Source organism: Urocitellus parryii, chromosome 10 (genome assembly GCF_045843805.1).
Source record: "Urocitellus parryii isolate mUroPar1 chromosome 10, mUroPar1.hap1, whole genome shotgun sequence".
Classification (NCBI taxonomy): Eukaryota; Metazoa; Chordata; class Mammalia; order Rodentia; family Sciuridae; genus Urocitellus; species Urocitellus parryii.
The window spans coordinates 88,741,773-88,766,326 of NC_135540.1; the positions used below are offsets into that span (position 1 = coordinate 88,741,773).

General features: G+C 36.4%; 1 protein-coding gene across 5 annotated transcripts in view; it reads left to right on the forward strand.

The window, feature by feature from the left end:
• Positions 1-10,117: 10,117 nt before the first annotated feature.
• Ankrd17 (ankyrin repeat domain 17) overlaps positions 10,118-24,554 on the forward strand; it is a 149,375-nt gene continuing 134,938 nt past the window's right edge. For all 5 annotated transcript variants that reach the window (XM_026402588.2, XM_077803458.1, XM_026402590.2 and 2 more), the window contains exon 1: positions 10,118-10,598. In XM_026402588.2, the coding sequence (XP_026258373.1) occupies positions 10,206-10,598 (393 nt within the window). In that variant the 5' untranslated portion in view covers positions 10,118-10,205. The remainder of the gene's footprint in view (positions 10,599-24,554) is intronic.

A 24,554-nucleotide genomic window follows, 5' to 3' on the forward strand; every position in this document is an offset into this window, starting at 1 on the left:
CATTCAGTAGTTACTGTATTCTAAGTGATCAAAGTGATCATTTAAATAACATAGATTTCCTGGGTTAAACCTACTGATGCTAAAAAAGATTTTTGCTTCTATAAGCACAGCCAGGTCAGATAACCAATAATCAGTTCCCATTTTCTTGAGAAAATATTGTCTGTAGGCAAATCTGGTACCATTCTATTGGTGAGAGGTTATAGAGAATAGAATACAGTCTTGTTCAAGCAGAAAGGGCTATATTATAAGACATTGAATAGTTTACAGAATTATTTTGATGAGCAGATCAATTGGATTTTAGATGAGCTCCCAGACTACTTCAAGTCACATCTCAGAATATGGTCACTAGGAGAGCTGCTGTTCCTGTCAAGATCAGGAAGGTAGATACTAACTTTTTTATTGCTAAAGCATCTAGCTTCAAAACCATCTAGCTCCTTTGTTATTAGAGCTTTTAGGTGAAAAAATCATACTATGGTAGCTACAATCAGAAAACTTTCTGCCAAATCTTGTTATTTTAAGGTACTTTGTCTTTTAATATGCCTTGTGATTTTTGTTGTTGTTGTTGTTAAGATGGACATGATGTACTGAGTAAAAGAAACTGCATTAACATAATGGTAAGACAGGGGAAGGGAAACATTCTACAGTCCTATGATCAATTTTCAGTTTTTCAGTGATGCTGCAGATCTGCATTGTGACTGTCACCAGTTTTTCAAGTTGCTTCCTTATTATTTGGGACAGGATGAGTAGAGGGGTTAGGAATTTAATATTTCCCTTCAGCGCATGGAAGCCCAGAACCACCTGGATATTTTCCATCCCCCAGGTCAGTTAGGCTTTGATAAAACCTCAGCAGGTTAGGCTGTAGGAAGACAGTTTCTCTTGAGGGCAAACCGTGTTAAAAACAGAATACGCTGTTATATTTCAAAATGGTCCCTACCTTGCATACCCTGGCTGGAAGCATGAAGGAATTTTTCCCTAATATTAATGATGATGAGAACCTGATAATGCTCAGGGAAGTTAAATGCACAAAAGTGTAGAACCCACCTATAACTGAATTGCCCTTGAGTTTTCCATTCTCCAGCTTGTCCACATTGATCCTCAAGCAGTTCATCAAATATGGTTCAGGTTTTCCTACTGGTTCCCACAGAGGTTTCTGCTCCAGTCAAATAATGGTTCTATGTAGCCCTCAGCTTCATTGTTACTTGGTTGCTTATCTGTCTCTCCAATTTGGGGTAAAAAAAAATTTCCCTATGAATTCACTCTTCTGATATTCAGTTATTGACTTGGTCAGCTTTTTCTTGCTATTAGGATGGAGTAGCAACCTCTAAGTTCTTTCTATGTCAGGCTAGAAATTCTACCTGCTTTTTAAAACTCATCGTTTTATGTGAAAATATCAAAGCTTACTTATACTTTATTTTCTAGAGTGTTGATAAAAAATATTTGCATATTGTAGGTTCCAGGAAGTCTCTGGGTGACCTTCTGTATTTCAGGGTATATTTTACTAACTATGGCTTGCACATAATGCATTCATGACTATGCATTTTTAAATAAGTTATACCCAGTGCCCTAAATAGTGTAGAGCATACAGTTTGGTATTTAATATTTGTGGAATAATCAATAAATACATGAATGAAAGACTTCCTTGGGACTCCTTGATTAATCCTGATGTCATCAGATCACTCACCAACTTTCCAATTGACTCAATTTGTCTTGGGAAAGATACAAGCCAGTAATTGTTCTAACTTTTAATATTGTTATTCTAACTTGCTGTAAATCTAAACCCTGAAAATGTTTATCTTGGTGTTCAAGTTGAAAGTCACAAAATTGAGGAACTTACAGATCTCTGCATAGGAGTTTTATGCAATAACCACTTTGTCTTCTAAACAACAAGGGCAACAATTGCCGAACTAACAAAAATTGGAACACCAAACTTAACCATAGGTAGCTTATTTGTTAATTACAAATACTTAGTGCACATTATTTTATTGTAGATTATCCTAGGACTATTTTATTATCAGATTGGCTTTCTTTGCTATCCAATTTTCCCATTCCTTTATTCCCCTTTTTACCTAACCTAGAAGTACATGCAGAAATATAATGGTGATTTTAATTTTAACCTAAGTAAAACTTTAAGCAAAAGAAATTTAACATGAAAATACACTATCCAAACATTTAACTTTTTTGAAATTTTTTATGGAGCAATTCAGTTTTAAAGTGCCTGGCGGTTAATTATACCTTGTGTTAGATTGTCATTTTCCTAGTCCTCAACTTCACTGTTAACTTGGTTGCCTCTAAGTTGCAGAACAGTGGACTAAGAAAATAATTAATTTTAGAAAACTGTGATCAAAATGTAAAGGGAATCACAAAATCATGTCATATAAAAAGTGAGTGACTAAAAAGAGAAGGATTTTTTTTTTTTAGGGAAAAGACTAGGGTTGTCGGGGACTAAAATTTAGATGAAGATAAATTCCATATCAACATCTATGCTAAAATCCTTAGCATGGTCCTCAAGCCATGAAAAAATCTTTGTCTTCTGTTTACATTTCCACCCCCATCCTACAAATATTTTTTCAGTCACTTTCTGTTTCAGCTCTTTTGACATAGTTTGATGCCTTCTTTAAAAAGATCTTTTGCACATATACACCCCTTGGCTAGGAATATTCTTCTCTACTTTATTTTTTCTCCTAATTACTTCCTACTATAGATCTCTGTTTAAAGAAAGGTTCATTGTTGATATGTCTTTATCTGTTCTCTCAAAGTGTGATTATTTTTCCACTTTCCTTAACCTCAGGGAAGACTCACTCTCCAAAATAAAATTTCCTAGTTGTAGTTTCCCTTGTAGCAGTAATTTCATGTATGTGCCTCTCACACTAGACTAGTATTAGTTTCAAAGGACAAGGAAGTATGCTTTGTTAAGATGTTCTTACCTAACACAGTGCCTGGCACATAGCATGTATGTAACAAATACAAAATGAATGAATTAAAATTCATCTTTATCTTGGGTTAATTGTAATTTTTCAACTCAAATGTCCAAAATTAAAACATACACACAAAAAACAATAAGAAAAAAATAAACACATATGACAAAAATAAGACTAAGCATAAGATAATAGAAAGTGGGAGAGATTGAGGAATTGAAGAAAGCCATGCCATGCATAAGGCATTCAAAATTCTAACAACTTTGAAATGTCATGATGACAAAATATAGCATGTGTATATGCCAGATTCAGGTATAGGACAATATTTGTCTGAAATAAATTGATATATTCATTACAAATGACATTATAAATGACATTTAATGCCATAAGAAAATTTAAAAATACTAATATATATATATATATATATATATATATATATATATATAAAGTCTGCTAGTGGCATTCTCATTTTGCTTAGAATATACAGAGAAAGTAGCATAAAGGTTGTGCTAAAATGTCAATAGTGGTTCTCCTTGGTTGATGGAATTATGTATTCTTGTGGGTGTACTTTTTGTATTTTTTGATGTTTTACAATGGAAAATATATTGTTTTGTATTCAGAAATGAATGATTTTTACAAGGGAGATAAGAGTAATTCAGTTGGCAATGGGAGGGTATAATGGAGAAGAACAGGATCAGAGGCAGGGAAATAGATTAGGGTATTAGTATGAGTGAAAGATGGTAAAGGCAAAATTAAGGAGTGGTTATGGGGAAAAAGTAAATAAATACTAGGATGTGGAGCAAACAGGATTTGGTAATATTAGTCTGATTAGGTTGGAGGGAAAAGGTTAAGGAAACATGATACATGGTAATTTCCCTTGGTAGTTCTGGATTTATATTGGCTGGAAATAAAAGTTATGGAATCATTAGACTTAAACATGGTTACTGAAACTGAAACTAAATGAGATTACTCTGGGAGTGTAAAATAAAATAGTGCAAAAGTCTGACTTAGGAGGGAACTCCTGAAGTTTAAGAGCCAGGTAGAAGAAAGACCTATAAGAAAATATGAAGAATTAGAGAAATAAAACCATAACTAGGAAAAATGGATTTCAAGTAAGAACTAGTCAGTGATACTAGTAGGAAAAACATCTTGAATGTTTCTGCTTCCTGAGTAGGGACCTCAATTACTTCCAGGTCTTTCTCTATACAATCCCTTTGTGGTATCCAGTCAAGCACTACTAGAAATTTAATGCATAAATTTAACTAATTCTGGAGATAGTTGACAGGCCTATTTGGTTTTCACACTCTTATTAATGATACAAGTAGACAACATTAGCTAACTTATTTTTACCACTAATAAAATGAAGTTTTGGCCCCCATTTATGCCCTTATTTCCTGAATTGTTGGAAAACTAGGCAACACAGAGGGGAATTATTTTATTGGGATTCCTTGGGAAACTGCAATAACTGATGTCAAATACTAGAAGGGTCAAGTAAGGTAGGAGCTGAAAAATAAATCTGGCAATTAAGTAATCAACAAAACTCTGTCTTAATAAAGTCAATTTCTCTAAAGAAGGTATTTGACTAGATATCCATGGTGGAGTGCTACAGTTAGGATAAAGTCTGAGAATCCTAACCAAGTTACATATGTCAGAGGCTTGGTCCTCATTGCAGTGGTCTAAACCTTTAGAAGGTGGGGCTTAGTGGGAGTTCCTTTGCAGAGATTTCTCATCTTTATGGCATTGCTGAAGAGGCACCTGGTCTGCTTGCTCTCTAGGTGCTTGTGACTTACCTTTCAAACTATTCTCTCAAAGTATAATTGTTTCCCTCTGTTTTTACCTCAGAACTTGGGAATATTGATGTGTTCTCAAGTGATGAGTTCTTAATTTTTTGAATATCCTCTGCTGTGGCATGTTATTGGTAAGCAATTGGGTGCTTATCATGAACAAAATTTACATGCCTCTTACAGAATTTTGCATCCCCTTTTACATATTGTAATCCAAGAAGATTCAGGAGTGGGAGTGGTTCTGCTTTAACACATTATTCTCTCATTTCTACTTAATGGTAGGTGTCTATGTTATATAATCTCCACAAGCCAGGAGCTTCATTTTTGAATTTCCAAGTCTTCTTGGCAGTATCTATTCCTTACATCCTGAGGTTTTAACTCTGAGAGCAAGGAAATACGTCTCAGATCCTGGATTCTTGTCCCTTTTGTAATATCGTTGAGACTGCCTGCTTTGCTGAAATGATCTAATTTTTAGACAGGCTCACTCTACGTCATGGCCAAAAGTCAAAGGCAGTTTGAGTTTTTACTTTATTCTAGTTAGGTGCTTCTTTGTCAACGTTGTTAGCCAAAATGGTGATACTGATTAACTTTGTTTTATTAATCTGCCCATTCCTGGCCTAATCACTATGACTGAAGAATAGGGTATTTGGCCAGCCTGAATTATGGGCCCACCCATGTGGTACGGAAATTAGGATTAGGCAATGGATAAATGCTCCTGGGGAAAGAGGGACAGGTATATTAGAATAAAATCTCAAATGCTAGTGGTTCAGCCACAAAGGAATATATATAAATTGATATACAATGAGCATTCCTATAGCAAGAAGATATCCTCCATGTGGAAATTCTAGAAATCAGTCTTTTAAATGAATTATTTTTTAGGAAACCAGTCTTTCATCTTGTGGCTTGACTATCTTTGACACATGGCTTCCAATGCAAATGTATCCACTTGCCTCAAATTGGAGGGGTGAGGGGAGATGCTGAAAAACTGTTCATGTGATGTTTTCATGGGCCAGCACTGAAATAGGAACTTATTACTTCTGCTTACATTCCACTGGTTGGAACCTAATTGGCTCACCTAATCCAGATATACTCCTACTTGTAAGAGAGGCTGGTAAATATAATTATGTGCTCAGAAGAATCTAGTATCTGTGAGACTCAATTGCTATGATCTAAATGCGTATTGTACCTTTTTTTCAACACAAAGGACATATTCCTGTAGAGAGAAAATCCTAAAGTTCTCTCCAATCATTGGATCAGGCTCAAAGTCTGATTTTCAAATAATGTGCAGCCCCATTCATTAAGCATAGATGTGATCTATGAACTAAAAATACAAATTATTTTGGCAAACCCAATGACAGGGGTAGATCAGGAAAGGGTAATTATAATATGTTCCCTCATTTGGAAAAGAGAAACATAAGAGACCTTGTGCAATACTGATGCACAATAATAGTGAAATACTAAATAAGCATTTTATAATACATGTCTTCTGAGAGTGGAGTCAGTTTTGGTGTGATCCCAACTCTATTCTTGGGGAAGAATGCTCTTGTCTATTATTTTTCAGGGCCTGATACCAACCTCTGAAATATCTTCTTTGTCCATTATTCCCCAGAGTCACATCCTCTAGGGTATTGTGGAGCTAGCTGTTGAGCTCTTACATTCTACTTCCCACTTATGGGGTTAAACAGTTGCCCCACTGTTTTAACACTTGAACAATTATATATGAGCCAGTTTCACAGTTTATTTAGTAATAAAATTCTTTCAAAAATGGGGCTTTTGGGCTGGGGTTGTGGCTCAGGAGTAGAACACTTGCCTAGCATGTAGGAGGTGCTGGGTTTGATCCTTAGCACCACATAAAAATAAATTTAAAAAACGCATTGTGTCCAACTACAACTAAAAAAACTTTTTTTAAATGGGGCTTCTGGTTTATTTTCTTCAGGTAAATACTACAAAGTTCTTTCTTATATAATTCTCAAGCCTGATTTACTTCTTTGCTTCCTTACATCATGCCAGTTTTTCTAGAACTTTACTATAGCTACCTTGAGGTCATTTGACATAAGGGTTTGGATGGGACAACCAAATCCTTGATCTGATCTTTCTTGCAGGACTAATTGTACTATTTCTTTCTTTTCTTTTCTTTTACTGTTTTAGGTGTTTAGGTCTAGAAAGTTTTTCCAATCCTTCCACCCACCTTCATTTCTGCAAATTATTTTTGGAGTTTCACTTTACAATAAAACTTTGCTAAATAGAAAAAATGTAAAAATCTAACACACACTAAAAATGTAAAATCTAACACACATTTTTAATCTTTTCAACCATTTTCTCTAGACTTATTCTCGATAGGTAATCTGCCTTTCAATTACTCCACATGACAGTTTTACCAATTACTTTTCATTTCAAATAGGGGTCTTCTTCTAGCCTCTAAACTAATTCCTCTACTGCTTGCTGTATCATTGTTAAGCCAAGGTAACATTTTATTTTATTGTCTTGGCAGGACTCAAATTCTGGTACCAATTTCTTCATAAGTTATGGTCATTTCAGCTCCTGTAACATATACATTTTCAAATCTCATTTTTTTTTCTTACAGTTAGTCCACAAGGGGGTGTTTCTAATTGGGGTTGCTCTTCTAACTCTGGAATACCCAACATATGGTCCTCAGGGTCATCATGCTCACTGATAAGAAGCTGATGGAGAAAGAGGGAGGACAGGGGGACTTCACTTAATTCTGAAAATGAACATATCATTTCTATTCATATTTCATTAGCTAGAAATCAACCACATGGTCATGGTAACAAGGAACTATAAAATTTAGTTTAGGTGTGTGCCCAGGAAGAAGAAATAAGTCTCAAGAATGTATAGTCAGTTTCTTCCTCAATGTTCTAAAAGGAAAACAAACAAAAAATGCTAGATAACAGAAAGTCACTCCAGGGGCCTCATCCATTGTAATAATTTTGATCTTATTCTACTAGTCCCAACAGGATCATTATTTCCCTACTACACAAAGAACAAAAATTCATTTTCTTCCAGGCTCTAAGCAACTCAGCGAGACCCTGTCTCTAAACAAAATATAAAAAAGGGCTGGGCATGTGGCTCAGTGGTTAAGTGCCTCTGCTTCAATTCCTGATACCAAAAAAAAAAAAAAAAAAAAAAAAAAAAAAAAAAAAAAAGAAAGAAAGAAAAAAGAACTACTTTAAAGAGATCACTTTTGATAGTATAGAAGGTAGGTACAGAAGCTTGACTGCAGAGGGCTGATGAGCCAATTTCAGATAACAAGACACTGGAAATATAATACTTTTTAAAGAAAGTTTTATTATGAAGGAAATACAATGAAAATTACATAAGGATAAGGAATCAGCATTTGTGGTGAACTGAAGATAGAAATGGAAGTTGGGGGCATGGTGGCACACATCTGTAATCTCAGCTATCTGGGAGCCTGAGGCAGGAGGATTACAAGTTCAAGGCCAGCTTGGGCAATTTAGTGAGATCCTGTCTCAATAAAATGACTAGAGATGCAGCTCAGTGGTAGAGTGCTTGCCTACTATCCTTGATGCCCTGGATTCAATCCTCAGCACTGTATAAACAAACAAACAAATAGATCAGAAAGACAGGAACTGGAACTAGAATATGGATGGAGAGTTAATCTTGCATAAGAAAAATAAGTTTCTCATATCTCTGATACTGGTGAGAAGATCAGGAAATTTCGAGCATTTGGAAAATTGAAGGAATCTGTGCTTAATTGCCTCAATCTTTCGGTGAAGAGTGATGTCATATAATGAAATTTGTTTGGGATTAAGACTGCAAAAAAGTATTCAAGAGGAAAGGAGACAAAGGTGCTGAAGGAAAAATAAAATGGAAGGGATCAACCTGAAATTACAGACCCTAAATATGTAGTGGTAAGATACACAATGTAGTTTTCTGTTCTACACTGGAACTCACAAAACGCTGCAGAGAGGAATAGGCAGATGGTGAGCACTTTGTACACATACTTATTATAGCACTTATTATACTGTAAAGCCCCTGGAAAGACTTTGATTTCACGAGTAACGCACACAGTAGGCACATGATGAATTTCTGCTTGAATGAATTGATTTAGTCATCGCCAATTCTGCTGTGGTACTCTGTAAAGTACTGGCAACTGCCCACATTTCATATGGCATGCTAGTGCTAAAAACAAAAATGCTACGAAAAAAAAAATTCAGGCACGCTTGGCTAAACTTAGCAGTCTTAAAATGGCAACTATGTCAGTTGAGACACACTTTTTATCTTGTGCCAGTACGTCTGTCTTTGATGTTTGCTTCATTTTCCTTATGCCACTATACTCGTACTAGAACAGAAATGGATAATTCTGAGTTCAATAAACTACACTATCATTTCAAAACTTCTGCAAGTTCTCCAGACACTTAAAAATGATCTCAGAATCCCGACAGTAATATTCTTTCAAAGAAATATATGGAGACAAACATGATTACTTATGACGCTCGCTTCACAGATAAAAGTTGTGCTGGTTAGAAGTGGAACAGCTAGATTAGAGACAATCGTCTGCAAACTCCGGCACAGATCCCACATCTTTTCTCCTCTTTTGAGTTGTAATGATCTTACACATCGCCTAATCTACTTTTTTTCACATTACACATGTGTAATACTCAGGTCCAGGAAGTCTCTGATCCAAGACTTCAACTTAGGCAAGAGATGCTCTTTTTCTTACTCAAAGCCTCCTCTCAAGATCCAGAACCCTAATTCCGGATTTGGCGGCGGAAAAAAAAAATGGCCAGACTAAAACTCCACACAACAGGTCCAGAACGCGGCCCCACTTCCCGGATCTGGCGGACCCCGCTGACTGTTAACAAAGTGTGGGTACCGCGCTTCCGCACTCGGCTCGTATTCTCGAGGCCCGCCCTCACGCCCCGCAACTGCGCGCCCGCGCGGTCCGGGTCCGGGTCCGGCCCTCGAAATCTCCCTTTCGATTTTTGGCCACCCGCGCGCCACCGCTCAGGCGACGGCTGATGGCGTCACTTGCGCTTCCGCCTGCGGCTGCGTTCTAATCACTAGCCAGGAAGGAAGAAGGGAGGGCTGTGTGTGGGGGAAGTAGCGGGGAAAGAGAAGAAATCCCGGCGCTCGTGGGCACTCAGGCGGAAACCGCGACCTCTGCTCTGCCTTGCCGTTCCCATCGGAAGCCACCCCGGGCACACTTCCCTTGTGTCTTTTTAGTTTCCCCTCCTCTGGGTCCCTCGACATCCGTCTCCCTCTACGCTTCGGCACCCCCCCTCCTCCCGCGCCTTGCTCCCTCACGCTCCCTCCCTCCCATCGTCAGGCTCCCCGCCCTTAGTATCGCGAGACGAGGTGAGAGCTGGCGGAGCGGCGGCGGCGGCGGCGGCGGCAGTAGAGGTGACCGAGGCGGTGGCGGCGGAGGCGGCACCAAACGCTGTGTTGGCCCCGGTGCGGCCGAAGTCGCGGTAGAGCGTAGCCCCCAGGCCCCTCCTCCGTCCGCGCCCTCCCTCTTTCCCTGGGGATGGAGAAGGCGACGGTTCCGGTGGCGGTGGCGGCGGCTGAGGGAGAAGGGAGCCCCCCGGCGGTGGCGGCGGTGGCGGGCCCCCCCGCGGCGGCGGCGGAGGTCGGCGGCAGCGTTGGCGGCGGCAGCGGGGCTCCCTCGGCTTCGTCTCCTCGTGGGATGGTGCGAGTCTGCGACCTGCTCCTGAAGAAGAAGCCGCCGCAGCAGCAACACCACAAGGCCAAGCGTAACCGGACTTGCCGACCCCCCAGCAGCAGCGAAAGCAGCAGCGACAGCGACAACAGCGGCGGCGGCGGAGGCGGCGGTGGAGGAGGAGGTGGCGGCGGCGGCACCAGCAGCAACAACAGCGAGGAAGAAGAGGACGACGACGACGAGGAAGAGGAGGTTTCTGAGGCAAGGGCCTGGTTTCAAAGGAAGGAGGGAGGAAGGGACTGTAAAGGTTTGGGGCCGAAGGTGGGAGGGGACTTGCGGTGGGACAGATTGTTCTAGGTTGGTCTATCTTGGGGTCTAGGCTTTCAACTGCCCCCTTTCTTTCCTCGGCCTAAATTGTGAGGTGTGGGAACGTGGGGGAGGGTAGCTGACACGTGGGGGTGGGAGGACCACAGAGTTCGTGAACAGCCTGTTATCTGGGATGGTTAACACGGTAAGGATGGAGAAAATTAGTTAGACTCCCCATTTGCACACCCCGGAGAAGGGTGGTCTGCCTGGGGCCAGTAGGGCCACTTATTCCTGAGGCGGGGGCGGAGCTAAAACGGGAGGAGTAAGATAATAGGTAGATGAGTCTCTCTGGGAACCCTAGGAGGAGGTTGATAGATTTCTTCCAGTTGTGAGGTGGAGGGGAGCAGTTTTGGAGGGACCCTAAGATTGTAAATGTACTTGGAGTTAAGTGTTTGGTGTGGGAGACACGTGATAGGCTGTACTTTTCCATACTGTTGTGCTGCAGGGTTTTTTTCATAACCATTGTGGCTGCTGAAGTAACCTTCGCTTCTTAAATCTCAAGGATTTTAGATGAACTCATCTTCTATCCTTACACATTTATAATAACTCAGTGGATGAAAAATGTATTTGATCCTTACCTATACATACACATATATCGTCAGGTGCTTCCTAAGTGGAAAGAATTAAGCTGGGACCTATTATTTTTCAAATAATAAGGGGCAGCAAATTGTGTGTTTTGCAACCAGGCTTGGTTGTAGTGAGTTGAAATAGAAAGGCCTCTTGATTTGTCCTAGTGATCTGGTTTCATAATAACTGTTTATAATTTTTCCTGGGTCCACAGACAGGCGGCGTTGCAGGATCTTATTCTTCAAAGAATGGCTTATAAACCAAAAGCTCAGTAAAACATAACATACTGATCAACTAAGAGTCAGCCTTAGTTGTTATCAGCTCTTTTATAACTTTTTTGTCTCCCCATGAAATAGAAGTTTGAGAAATCTTAATCTGGAGAAAGAAGGTGGCAGAAGAAAACAGCTTTAAAAGTTGATTAAAACTTAGTTCCAAGAGAACAACTTAATTATCTTGAAGTAACACTTATTCTTTTCCACAAACATAGAGCTTGGTGGAAGGCTGGTTTTCTGAACATTGCATTTATTGCATACAGGTTCTGGTCAAATAGAGAAGTATCTTTTTAAAGTGTTTTGAGACTTCATTAGCCTAACACCAGATTTTTTTTTTTTTTTAAACCTCAGAGTGGATGAAGTTAGGTAGAGTTGGAATTTAATATACATAAATTATATTAAAAAGATGGACACTCCTTGCTATTGTTTGTTTGGCCTATTGGATTCTGAGGATAGGTTTGCATTTATATATTTTATATTAGCCTAATGGAATGTTTCAGGATAGTGTGTTCACGCTGCATTTGAAGTAATGAAGAGAAAGGTGTGAATCATTCAATTTTATGATTATTCTCATAAGTGGAGAAGCATTTTAGAAAAAAATTATCCCAGCCTCTTTATTTTAAAAATGAGGACAGAAAGATTTAGAGGAAACTGGTTGTGGGTGGTAAGTGGAAATCAGTTTTTTAAAGGCTCAGATTAGTACACTTTCAAATAATTTTATTCTGTTGTATCTCTCTTCTGACTCTTTTCAAAAACATAGGCACTGAATTGGAAGCTAACCCATTTAAGTAGCAATGAGAAAAATAGCTGTGATATTTTATTAAGATTTAAAGTTTTCCAACAAAATATCAAGCTCTGGTTTGGAATGAGGTCATGATACTTGAATGTAATACTTGCAGGAATAGTGTGCTGCAAACTCAACGTTCCTACATAGTTTTGTCCATTGGAATGTGTCCTAATAACTTCTTTCATGAACGACTGTAAGTTTGTAGATGTTAATTTTGTCGATCAGGTGTGTTTTCCTTGAAAAATAGAAATGGTATAAGTTGATTTTGACCAACTAGGGGAGTGTTGCTTTGTTTTCAGTGTGCTTTGTACTGTCTTCTGCCAGTGGTGTAAACAATTGATTTGTATTTGTTATGAAGATGAGTCAGGAAAAAGGTGTAAGAAAATGCAGCCAATAAAAAAAAAATCTGTACATACACATGATGAGGAAGGAGCAGACAAAAGATAATATAGTTTGTATTGTTGCACTTGCCTCCATTCTTTGATCAAGGCAAAGAAATAAACCACATGGTTATTGTACACCATAGGCTAGTTGGGTGAATTGTGCAATGTTTTTCTTTTGATTACTGTTTCCTGACATGTTAGCAGAAGTTTAACTTTCTGGAGTTAGCAAGTCTTGTGGCTAGAATCATAGTATTTAAAAGTTTTATGTGTTTTTTTTTTTTTTCCCCCTACTTCATTGTTGTAGGCAACACAATTAAAAAATGTGGATAACTTGATTTTGAGCTAATCCTAGTGAAAATCATCAAAAGATTAGATATGAAAGTTTATATTTTTGCAGTATTTAACCTGAAAAAGTGAAGGATAAGTATATTTAACAAAAATATACTGGTTAGTTATGAAAAAATGATAGATATTCTTTTTATCTGCTAAAAGGAAAACTGGGAGGAAAGAAGAGACAATTTAATAAGAGATTTATTTAAATGTTGAAGAACCTGAGTATAATTCTTATTAAACATTAGAGTAGGTTTTTGAGAATTGGATTTTTCCTTAAGTATTTTAGAGTAGGATAATCACATCTTATATAATGTGTATATTTCAAATAGAGCTGGGAACGAAAGTATAAGGCCAAGAGCTCTCCATTTCCTGTTCTCCTTCTATTTGACACAAGACTTTAGATCAAAAACTGAAAATGCATAATTTTTTGGCTTTCAGTGGGTGATTGACCAGTATGGAAAAGAGAAATATATTTCCCAACATAAAAGCCATAATCCTTTTCTTTTGAAGTTAGTGGGCTAAATTAAATTTCTTACTCAAATATTGCAAGGCAGATGTTGAAGGGCTTATACTTCATTTTCAAAATAACATTACCTTCTACTGAGTGAATTTTTTGATGTGATTGAATGACATCCGTGTTTTTTAAAGCAAAATTCAAAGTGGGAAAAATTTGGTCTTAAAAAGTTAGGGCTTTATTTTCAGAAGTAATACTTTTGTTAAAGATGCATAAAATGTAAATACAGTAGGATTTGATCAGAATTCCAACCTAGTGAGAAATTTCAGACAAGGGGGACAAGTAAATGAATTAGTACTGACTTAGTATTAAAAGGATTTTCAAGGCTAGGGAAAATCTGTTTATAGACATAATAGAGAGGGTTGAGAATAAAGGAGAAATAAGAAAATATTTCAAAATTACTGTTCGATTTATTCCCCAGTCTTCTGTTTGTTTTTTAATGTCAAAATGCATAGAATGGGGATGGGTTGTGGCTCAGTGGTAGAGTGCTTGCCTAGCATGTGGGAGGAGCTGGGTTTGATTCTCAGCACCACATAATTAATAAATAAATAAATAAAATAAAGGTATTGTGTCCAACTACATTTGAAAAATAAATATTAATAAAAGAAAAGTATAGAACTCCAAATTAGCCATCCCAGAGAAACTTGCAAGTTCCCTAGTTTCATTTGTTAATGAATATAGCAGTATTTGTAAGCCACATGTTAAGCTCTTTGAGGCAGTAGTTTTTGTTTTAACTATTATTTTGTTTCCTATCCTGCTTCAATGTAGTAGATCATAAAAAAAAAAATATTATCAGTGAATACTTAGTACCTAGGGAAGATCCAGAATTCATTTTGGAAACCTAGAGAGGGGTAGAACTTTTGGTTTTCATGGATCTGGGGACTCTGAATAGCAGAGGTTTGGATTTCAGCATCTTTCAATTTTTTAATTCTCATACTTCTGTTTTTTTCCCCTATGTATTAAAGAGAAAATCAGTCAAACTAATAGGCATTGATTGATGAATGCCTGATAAGTAAGTCCCTTAGATTATTCAGATTTTAAAAACATGAAAGGTGAGGCTGGAGTCATAGCTTAGTGGTAGAGCGCTTGCCTTGTGTGTGTGAAGCACTGGGTTTGATTCTCAGCACCACATATAAATAAGTAAATAAAATAAAGGTCCTTCAACAACTAAAAAATATTTTAAAAAACATGAAAGATAATAAGTGTCAGAAGAGTATTTAACCTGGATCTTTTTAAATCAAAGCATGCTTGTTCATTTATTTATTCACTCACTTATTCACATGCTGTAGCATGCTGTTTGATAGAGTGGCAGCATCACTAATATTAACATTTTCTGATAGTGTTCAAAAAAGTTCAGATAGTACATAGGGGAATATATTTTTTTGGCAGCAAGATAACCACCATACACAGACTGGCAATCCCAAATCTTTCTTTCCTTTTCTTGTTCTGAAAAATACATTAAAAAAGGCAGGGGCGGGGGATAGAAAAAAGTACAGATAAATATACCCATTTCCTAAAACATGTGGCTAACAATTATTAACAAAATGAAAACTATAGTGAAAGCTACCCTCCCTGAGATTATTACGTCTCCCTGCCTCTCAAGATTTTTACTTCTCAAAATAATCTTTTCTTACTAAACTTAAAAAAAAAAAAAAAGTCCCCTTTAAAACAGGAATTTTAACTCTGGTTAGGATGAATAACAAGATTTTTTTGAAGTGCTTATAAGGATTTTTTTTTTCCTTTCTTTCCCACCAATTCCATAGTATGTGTGGAGATCTTTTATTAGACACACAGAGAGATCTACTACCTTGTTATTTTGAAGCATTCTCACAGCTGAGATAGTAGGGAATCTGGCAGCAATTTATTTGGATTGTTTAAAGTTTAGAAACTGCTTTTAAGAAGGTGATGTGGTAATAGAGAAGACCTGTTTGTGAAGAAGTAAATTGAAGATTTATCAGTTCTTTCTGATAAGACAGCCCTTAGCCTACTCTTTTAAATCTTCTTTTAAATCTTCAGCCCTTTAGTTGATGAAGCAGTTTATATCTAGTGTGCCACAGGTGTCAGATCTGGAGGCAGAAACCTGTCTTCCTTATATTTATGTCTCCTGTTGTACAGTGCTGTTACATAAGTCTTGCTTTTCATGAAGTCAGATGTATGAAGTAAGAATATTTCATAAATATTCCTTTATTACCCACTTACTGTGGGAATTATTTGGAACTTTACATCTTAAGGTAAGAGTATTTGGTTGCAGTTTTTTTTACAGTGGACCCTTAAACCTTACCTGTCTGGTAGAGGTGTGTCTATCCATTTGCAACCCAGAAACAAAATACTCTTCCTGATTTAGGATGCTTAACTACTTTTTTTTTTTTTTTAAACTATTTTTAGTCATGAGGTGAGGTGGAATTTGGAGCAATATAGTTATACTTTATCTTTTAAGAGATAAAACCAGAGTTTTGAAGGAAAAATGTGAAGATCAGAGTCCTTTAGGAATTCCTATTGGAATCAGTATTATTGAGTGTCTTTGTAAATAATTAGATATAGTAAAATCTTAGTGCTTTCAGATATACTGAATTGTGCTGGTGGAAGTAGACAACATGATTATTGAATAACTTGAAAATGTTAAATAAGTTTTTATGAGTCAGGGTTAGGAAATGTGCTGTTTAGGATAAATGGTCTGAAATACAGCATGGTTTTTTTGGGTAAAGATTAGTATGATGTAGAGTGAGGTTAAAAAAGGTACTAGAGATAACCAAAATTATAATTCTTATTTTAACTAATGCTATGATGTATCTACATAAAATAGATTATATATGTTTCTTGTTATTGTACTATGAAAGTGATGACTAAAACAAGGGAATGTGAAAATATTCAAATGATTGGAGGGTTTAAGGATGGAATCTACCATTAAAGAGGACTGCAGATTTTACCCGATTATATTTGTTATTGCTTATTACTTAATATTCAAGTTAATAAATTACTCAAATTGAGTTATGGAAAAAATACTGAGGTGTGTCAGATAGTGTTATTTTGAAAATAAACAAGTACATTTTTCATTTCTTGATTATTTGGAATTACAGACTAGGGGTAGCATATTTATGGAAGTAGTTAATAGCTATGCATCTCCAGCAGAGAGTTTTGTGTCCCTTCTTCCACCTTCCCCAAAAACATAGATGGTCTAAATTAATCTTTTATACCCCTGTAAAATGGAAGAATAGAAAAGTAAAAACCAACATGAAGAAATAAAAACCTGTCCTAAAATTAATTCCTCTGCTGTTGCTGCAGGTTGAACTCAAGAGCCTTGTGCCTGCTAAACATGTGCTCAATCATGAAGCTTCACCCATGTTCCTCCTGGATCCATCTCCTAAATAGTTTAAAAACATTTGATTGAAAAATATTTCAGAGGAATCTGTGGAGAGATTGATTTCATTAATTTTGAATTTAGAATACGTGTGCATTAACTTGGGAATATGATCTCCTTTACCACTTCCTGTCACCCTAAGCTTGAAACTTGAAAATAAAAGGAATTCTTCTTGTTCATGTCTTATTGGGTCTCTTTCCATTTCCGCCTTTGACCCTATTATTGTCTCTGTCTGTGTTCTGTTTCTCTTGCTTTTATATGGAATTAATAATGAAAATAGTCCTGTTGCAAAGTTTCTAGTAGAGGTCTTATTTGTGTGAGATGAAATGGAGGAGTTAATTCTTTTATTTGCCATTTATTTAGTGTCTCCTATGTGTGTGGCTTTTTTCAATATCTAATAGTCTCAGCCATTTCTTTCCCAGTGAATATGATAAAATTAGCTCTATTTAAAATCATTGCATGTGTTAAATGTGTACAAGTTAAATGAATTTATACATGTTGTAGTTAGTAAAATTTACCTCCAAGGGAACTTTGCACAGTAATAGCATTTAGTTTTCTGTATGATTTTTTTTTTTGTACTTGGAGATATTGGCCCTCTTTTTATTTTATTTTATTATTTTTTTTATTAGTTACACATGACAGTACAATGATCTTGACAATTCATACATTTGAATCAAATGGGGTCTAATTTCTCATTTTTCTGATTGTACAGGTTGCAGAATCACATTGGTCATACAGTCACCTATATACATAGAGCAATAATAATGTCTATTCTGCTGCCCTTCCTATCCCCCCTTTCCCTTCCCTCCCCTCCCATCACATCTCTCTACCCAATCTAATGTGACACACTTTTTTTTTCTCCTCACAACATCATACCTGTATTCTGTATAACGATGAGGGTCTCCTTCCATCTTCCATGCAATTCCCCGTCTCCCTCCTTTTCCCTCCCACACCTCTCTTCCCTATTTAGTGGTAATTTTCTTCTCATGCTCTTCCTCCCTATCCCATTTTGAGTCACCCCCCCTTATATCAGAGAAGACATTCGGCATTTGTTTTTTAGGGATTGGCTAACTTCACTTAGCATAATCTGCTCTAATGCCATCCATTTCCCTGCAAATGCCATGATCTTGTTATTTTTTAGTGCTGAGTAATATTCCATTGTGTATAAATGCCACATTTTTTTATCCATTCATCTATTGAATGGCATCTAGGTTGGTTCCACAGTCTAGCTATTGTGAATTGTGCTGCTATAAACATTGATGTGGCTGTATCCCTCTAGTATGCTCTTTTTAGGTCTTTTGGGTATAGTCTGAGAAGGGGAATAGCTGGGTCAAATGGTGGTTCCATTCCCAGCTTTCCAAGGAATCTCCATTTGCTTTCCAAATTGGCTGCACCAGTTTGCAGTCCCACCAGTATTCTCGCCAGCACTTATTGTTGTTTGACTTCATAGTGGCTGCCATTCTTATTGGAGTGAGATGGTATCTTAGAGTAGTTTTAATTTGCATTTCTCTGATTGCTAGAGATGGTGAGCATTTTTTTCATGTATTTGTTGATTGATTGTATATCCTCTTCTGAGAAGTGTCTGTTCAGGTCCTTGGCTCATTTGTTGATTGGGTTATTTATTTTTTTGTTGTTTAACTTTTTGAGTTCTTTGTATATTCTAGAGAGTAGAGCTCTATCTGATGTGTGAGGGATAAAAATTTGTTCCCAGGTTGTAGGCTCCCTGTTCACCTCACAAGGAGATAATTACCACTATTAGCATACTTTTTAAACTATGTTTATGAAGCATTGTTGAGATCTCCCACAATCAGCTAGGGATATTTATGGATTTGAACAAAAGGTGTTTTTCCTAGATTCATAAAATTTAAATTCTTATTGAGATGAAACTACTAATCAACTATGTAGATGATGTTGATCATGTATAGTCACTTTATGTGGAAGTCTGTGTTAGTTTTCAGTGTAACTTAGCAATTTTTGGTATTTAGGATGAGAGCCATATGTACCATTTTTTCCAGGGTGTCCTTGACAAGTAAATTACATTTAGGAGTTATTCAGTATAATTTTACCCTGAAGATTTTCTAGTAGCAAAGGGTTACATGTATCAATATATTTGGTGATTGCTGCACATAGAGATCTGTTAAAATAAGAGAAATAGAATTACGGGACTGTGTAAAGTGGAAAATAATCTTTTAAATTAGATTTCAAATACAGTGTTTCATATTATTAAACATCACTAGTTATATATTACATGTACTTGTAAAAACATATGTATTTGTAGAAAATTTGATAAAAACCTCTAAAAAGTAGAAAAAAAACACCCCAAATATTGCTGTCTAGAATTAATCATTTTCTGTAATTTGTCTTTTCATTATTTTCCTTGATATCCATCAGTCAAATATTTATCATTAAGAGCAGAATTGTTACTTAAAACTTTTGCTGAAAGCTTCTTTGAGTATTATTCAAACATCAGTTGGAGACTTCAGATAGTGATTATTTACTTACAGAAACTAATGAATACATTCATACTTAAATTTTTGTAGTAAATAATGTTTTTTTATCCCACTTTCTCAGATTAAATGCTGTTAACAACTTGGTTCATAATCAAATCTTCTAGTTTCTTTTTGTGGAGAGGGGGGGGGAGAGAGAGAGAGAGAGAGAGAGAGAGAGAGAGTGTGTGTGTGTGTGTGTGTGTGTGTTTGAGAGTACCTTGGAATTTTATATTCACATTTATGCTGAATGTTCTATAGTATGAATATTCATAATTTATATCTTTTTGTGTGGGTGGACATTTAGATTGTTTTTATATGTTACTATTACAAATATAGGGCTGAAACAAACATACTTTTGCATTTGTTTTTGAATGCAGAAGTATTTCTTTGGGATGGGTCTCTGGAAATGAAATTGTTGGACTGGGCCAGAGGATATACACGTATTAGATTTGATCACCAACCTCAAGTGTTACTGTGTCACAAGTTTGAGAATGCTCCTAGATATAATCAGTTTTCTTGGCTTTTAAAAAATTCTTTAGACAAAGGATTGTATTTTGTTGTCTTTTTACTTTGACAATTACTGTCAAAGTGGGTGAATTTTTATATTTATTGTTCATTTGGATTTCTTTTTGAAATTTTCCTGTTTTGTCCTTCACCAGTTATTCTACTGGGGCTGTCTTTTTCTTAGTCATTAATTGGTGGTGTTTATATTTATGGGTATTAATGCTTTATGGTGTTACTCATTGCATATATTTTTGGTTTATATTGCTTTCATAATTTGGGCAATATTTTTCTTTTGGTAAATTTTATTGTTTTATGATTTACAGAGACTTTGTTCACCCAGTATTTAAAAATTTTTAGAAAGTTTCTTTTGATACTTCAATATTTTATTTCTTAAAGATACTTGTATTTCTTTTTTGCTTGTAGTGTTGAGTTATTGTGTCCATTCATAATCTACTTTTTCAGTAACAATTGACCAACCCTTGCTTATTAAAAATCCTTACTACTTTGCTTTTATAATACTATCTCTTCTGTTTTTCCTTTACTAGCTGCCTCTTATTGATTTTCTTGCTTATTCTTAGGGTTTCACTATATATTCTTTGATTTTTTTTTTTTTTTTTTAAGCACCTCATCTCCCCACTATATTTTTTTCCCCTGTCGTGTTTCTGGTCTCCACTGGATGATTTTATTTAGTCCTCTGTTGTTCAGTTATCTATTCCCCTGACTCAGATTTACATCTCCAATTTAAACTTTTATTCTTGATCATTGGATTCAAATCTGGCTATGCAACATTTTTATCAAGAGAATCAATTCAGAATTCCATTTCATTAATAGTAGAACTGAAGGTGAAAGTCAAGTACATTAATTCTTATACCTTTTTCTTAATTCAGTTTATTAATCTGTAATCTTCTTTCTTAATCTATTGTATAGTGATGAGTAGGAATGGGATAACTATAACAAAAGCTCCTTTAAAAAAGAGAATAGGAAATGTGCAACAATGATTGGTTCTTGTTAATAATGAAATCCTTTTGGGCGGAAGTTGTGATGACTTTACCCTAGCAAATTCCTTTTTAAACTAATTTTGCTCTGTGAAAGGAATGTTCTTTTAATTGCCCTCTATGTCTTGGCTTTGTTCTTTATATGTTTTTACCTGTTTGTTAACGTTTCTTGACCCTGTCTGAAGTATAGTAGTATTGGAGAGTATGATACCCCTAGGAACTGTAACACTTTTGTCACCGCCTGCAGTTGGTATAGATTGAGGGCCTGCAGGATTTAAGTTTAATCATATATTCCTTTAAGTCATTACTGTACTTTAATGGTAAAACTCTTCTCAAAAACTTCATGAGTTTGTTCCATTTTCTTTAAATCAGGACCATGACATTAATTGTATAGCAAAAGATCTCTTAGTCATATGTTTTTGAAACCTGCTTATTTACTTACTCAGCTCTGTACTAGGTTGGTTCCACTCTCCCATGTTTCCTGGCTACTTGAGGATATCTAAACTAATAGTTCTGGATGATATATCTGTCAAGGTTAAAATAGAAGAGATGCAGAGGAGATTTATGTATTGATAGGTGGCATTCAGAAATGTATTACAATGAGTTGGCTTATGTGATTGTGAAGCCTGATTAAGCAAGTCTGAATTCCATAAAGCAGGCAAGGCAGAAAGGGAAGATTGTGGGCAAGCTGGAACTAATGGGCATTGGTTAAATGTTCTCCACAGGTAGTCAAGAGGGGAAGATAAAGTGAAGAGAAAACAAGTACAGAATTAGCTATTGTTTGGATTCCCCATTTTTGCCAGAAAGAACTAGATCTCTTGTAAGAGATAACTAAGTCAGGCTCACTGGTGATGATTATCCCAAATTATAGTCAGCTGATTAGAGACTTTAATTACATCTGCAAAATTCACAGCAGCATCTAGATTAGTTTTTAATTGAATAACTGAGGGAAGATATTGATGCTACAAATGGCTGCTGCCCTCTTTTCTTTTTCATAGTTTAGCCTAACCAAGTTGACATATCAGACACCATCACAGGTGTGAAGGCAACACTTTTTTTTTTTTAAGTTGTCAGAGGATCTTTTATTTAATTTATTTATTTGTATATGGTGCTGAGGATTGAGCCCAGGGCCTCACACATGCCAGGTAAGTGCTCTATCACTGAGCCATAACCCCAGCCTGGGAAGGTAACACTCTTAACCTGTTTTTGCTGCTATCTGGCAAAGAACTTTTGCGGTCACACAGAGCATTTAGAGCACAGAAGCAGTTGCCTTTTCTAGCCTAAAGAGATCCAAGTTAACTGAACTCTTGTAGGTTGAACTTCTCTTATTGTTGCTTTCTCATGTCCGTTTTTACTTGGAAACTACTTTATTTGTAGGTGGATTGATCTTTAACCAATATTCTAGCACACAGCAAATAATTCAGTTTCTCTAATTGGCTTTTCTTAGAGCTGTAGACTTCCGAGATACATGATATGTCCTCCCTCTTATTGTAGGCAGGAATTTTACTAAGTACTTTGGAACTGTACAACATAACACTAGCTCTCCAGCTTGAGGCTCATTTTCTTGCTACCTGTTCTATGAGTTGCATCAAGAGTTTTTAGGAGTTTGTTTTGGTAATACCTCACTTCTAATTTACTGTATTAGTTAAGGTATTAGGTGAATTCTTTGAGCAAAAAATACTCAAAACACATGTGGTTCAGATAGGAGACAAGTATTTAAATAATCATGTGTGGCCAGCACCCACCATATTAGAAAGTGCAGATATAGAACATTTCCATCATCACAGAATGCTTTATGGATACCTTTGCCTTGGGTGTTGACTTTATTTAATCTACAAGGTCTAACCTGGTTGACCAGCATTACATCCATGTTCTAGCTTGTTGTGGGCTGAATTGTGTACCCCAGTATTCATGAGTTGAAACCTCAACTACATCATAATATGACTGTATTTGGAGATAAAGTGTTTAAAAGGTAATTAAGGGAAAATCAGGTCACATGGGTAGGCCCCAATCCAATTTGACTGGTTTCCTTAAAAGAAAAAGAAATTTGGACACAGAAGGAGACTCCAGGGATTCATACACAGGCCTTTTGAGGATACAGGAAGAAGGTGTCCATCTGCAAGCCAAGAAAAGAGGCTTCAGGAAAAACCAGATCTGTAAATACCCTGATCTTGGACTTCTAGCCTCCAGAATTCTGAGAAAATAAAAGTTTGTTGTTTAAAACGCCTAGTCTGTGGTATTTTTTGACAGCCTTAGTAAACATAGCCCATGAAAAATAAGAAACAGGTGAGCACAGTTTCCTTTTTAAGGAATTGACTAAGGAGTTGCAAACATCACTTCCATTGTATCCCATCAGACAGAACTTTGTTACACAACCACACCTAGGATTTAGCTCTTGCTACATGGGAATGTAATCCGATAAAACATGTAGAGAAGTAGTAGTCTTTTACTAAAAGAAGAAGGGTAGTGTGGATATTGGGGGATAATTAATGTCTTATATAATTCTAGAATTACATTGTCTTTAGAGCTAACAATACGAGAGAATAAGTCATTCCTGGTTCCAGAAATAATCTTGTTGGCCTAACTTTGGTTATGTTTACATTCTTGAACCAGATAATCACTAAGGAAAAAGATATTTTGTTCAAGACTATATCATGTTTTTGTATCCTAGGTAGGAAGTGAACTAGGAGAGGACATTCCTATCTAAGCCTTATAGAATGTTTCCCAAAGAAAGAGGGTTTCTATTGCTAAAAAGCTGTGTTGGGATAATAGGAAGCGAAAGAGTATTGTGTATGAGACCTCTAAGGTATACCCTGAATTTTTATACTTTTCTCCATTTGTTACCATTACCCTAGCACAGACTGTTATTTTTGATTTCATAGTAGCATCCTAATTTGGTCTTCTAGTTCTCTAATTTCCCCATACTTTATTCTTCATGCCAGAACTAGACAAATCTTTCTGAAATGTGAATTATTATTTGACGTTTCATTGCTCATAGAATGAAATCTAAACTTCTAACTTGGCCCTCTATTTTTATTACTGCTTCTATTGTTCTAGGCTCCTTTTGTATCCCTTCAGTTTATTCACTATCTTCTTGTCATACTGACATTTCTGTTAAGAGCATGAAGGCTTTCTGGCTTGGTGTCTTTTTACTTTCTAGGATGTTTTTCTGGCGTTTTGTTTTTTCTTGTCCTTCAAAGCAGATATGCTTCCCTCTCTAGGATTGTTGGAGGAAACTTACCCCTCTATACCTCTCTTCTACCTTACTTTCAGTTTTTGTCTGGAATTATAAGATGAACTGGGGTGTGGAAAGAAGACCTGCTAATTTTTGTCCAAACTTTGTTGATATTAAATTTTAGCGGACTCATGTCTGGTTCTTAACTACTTAGAAAGGGGTTTGTGAATGTGGAAGCAGTGGGTTGGAGAAATTTGAGTGCTTAACAGACTCAGATTCCTAACAAACCTTTGTTTATTCCTGTGTCTGCATCAGTTTTACTTACTATTAGTTGAAACTTACGAAATTACTTTATTTATAAGTTAGAAGTCATCTAGTGTCTGTGATTTCTTATGATTCAACATGGTACATTAGCGTACTTTAACATCTTTGACAGTTCTCTCTTGTTTATGTTCTTTGTCAGGAGTTTTGGAT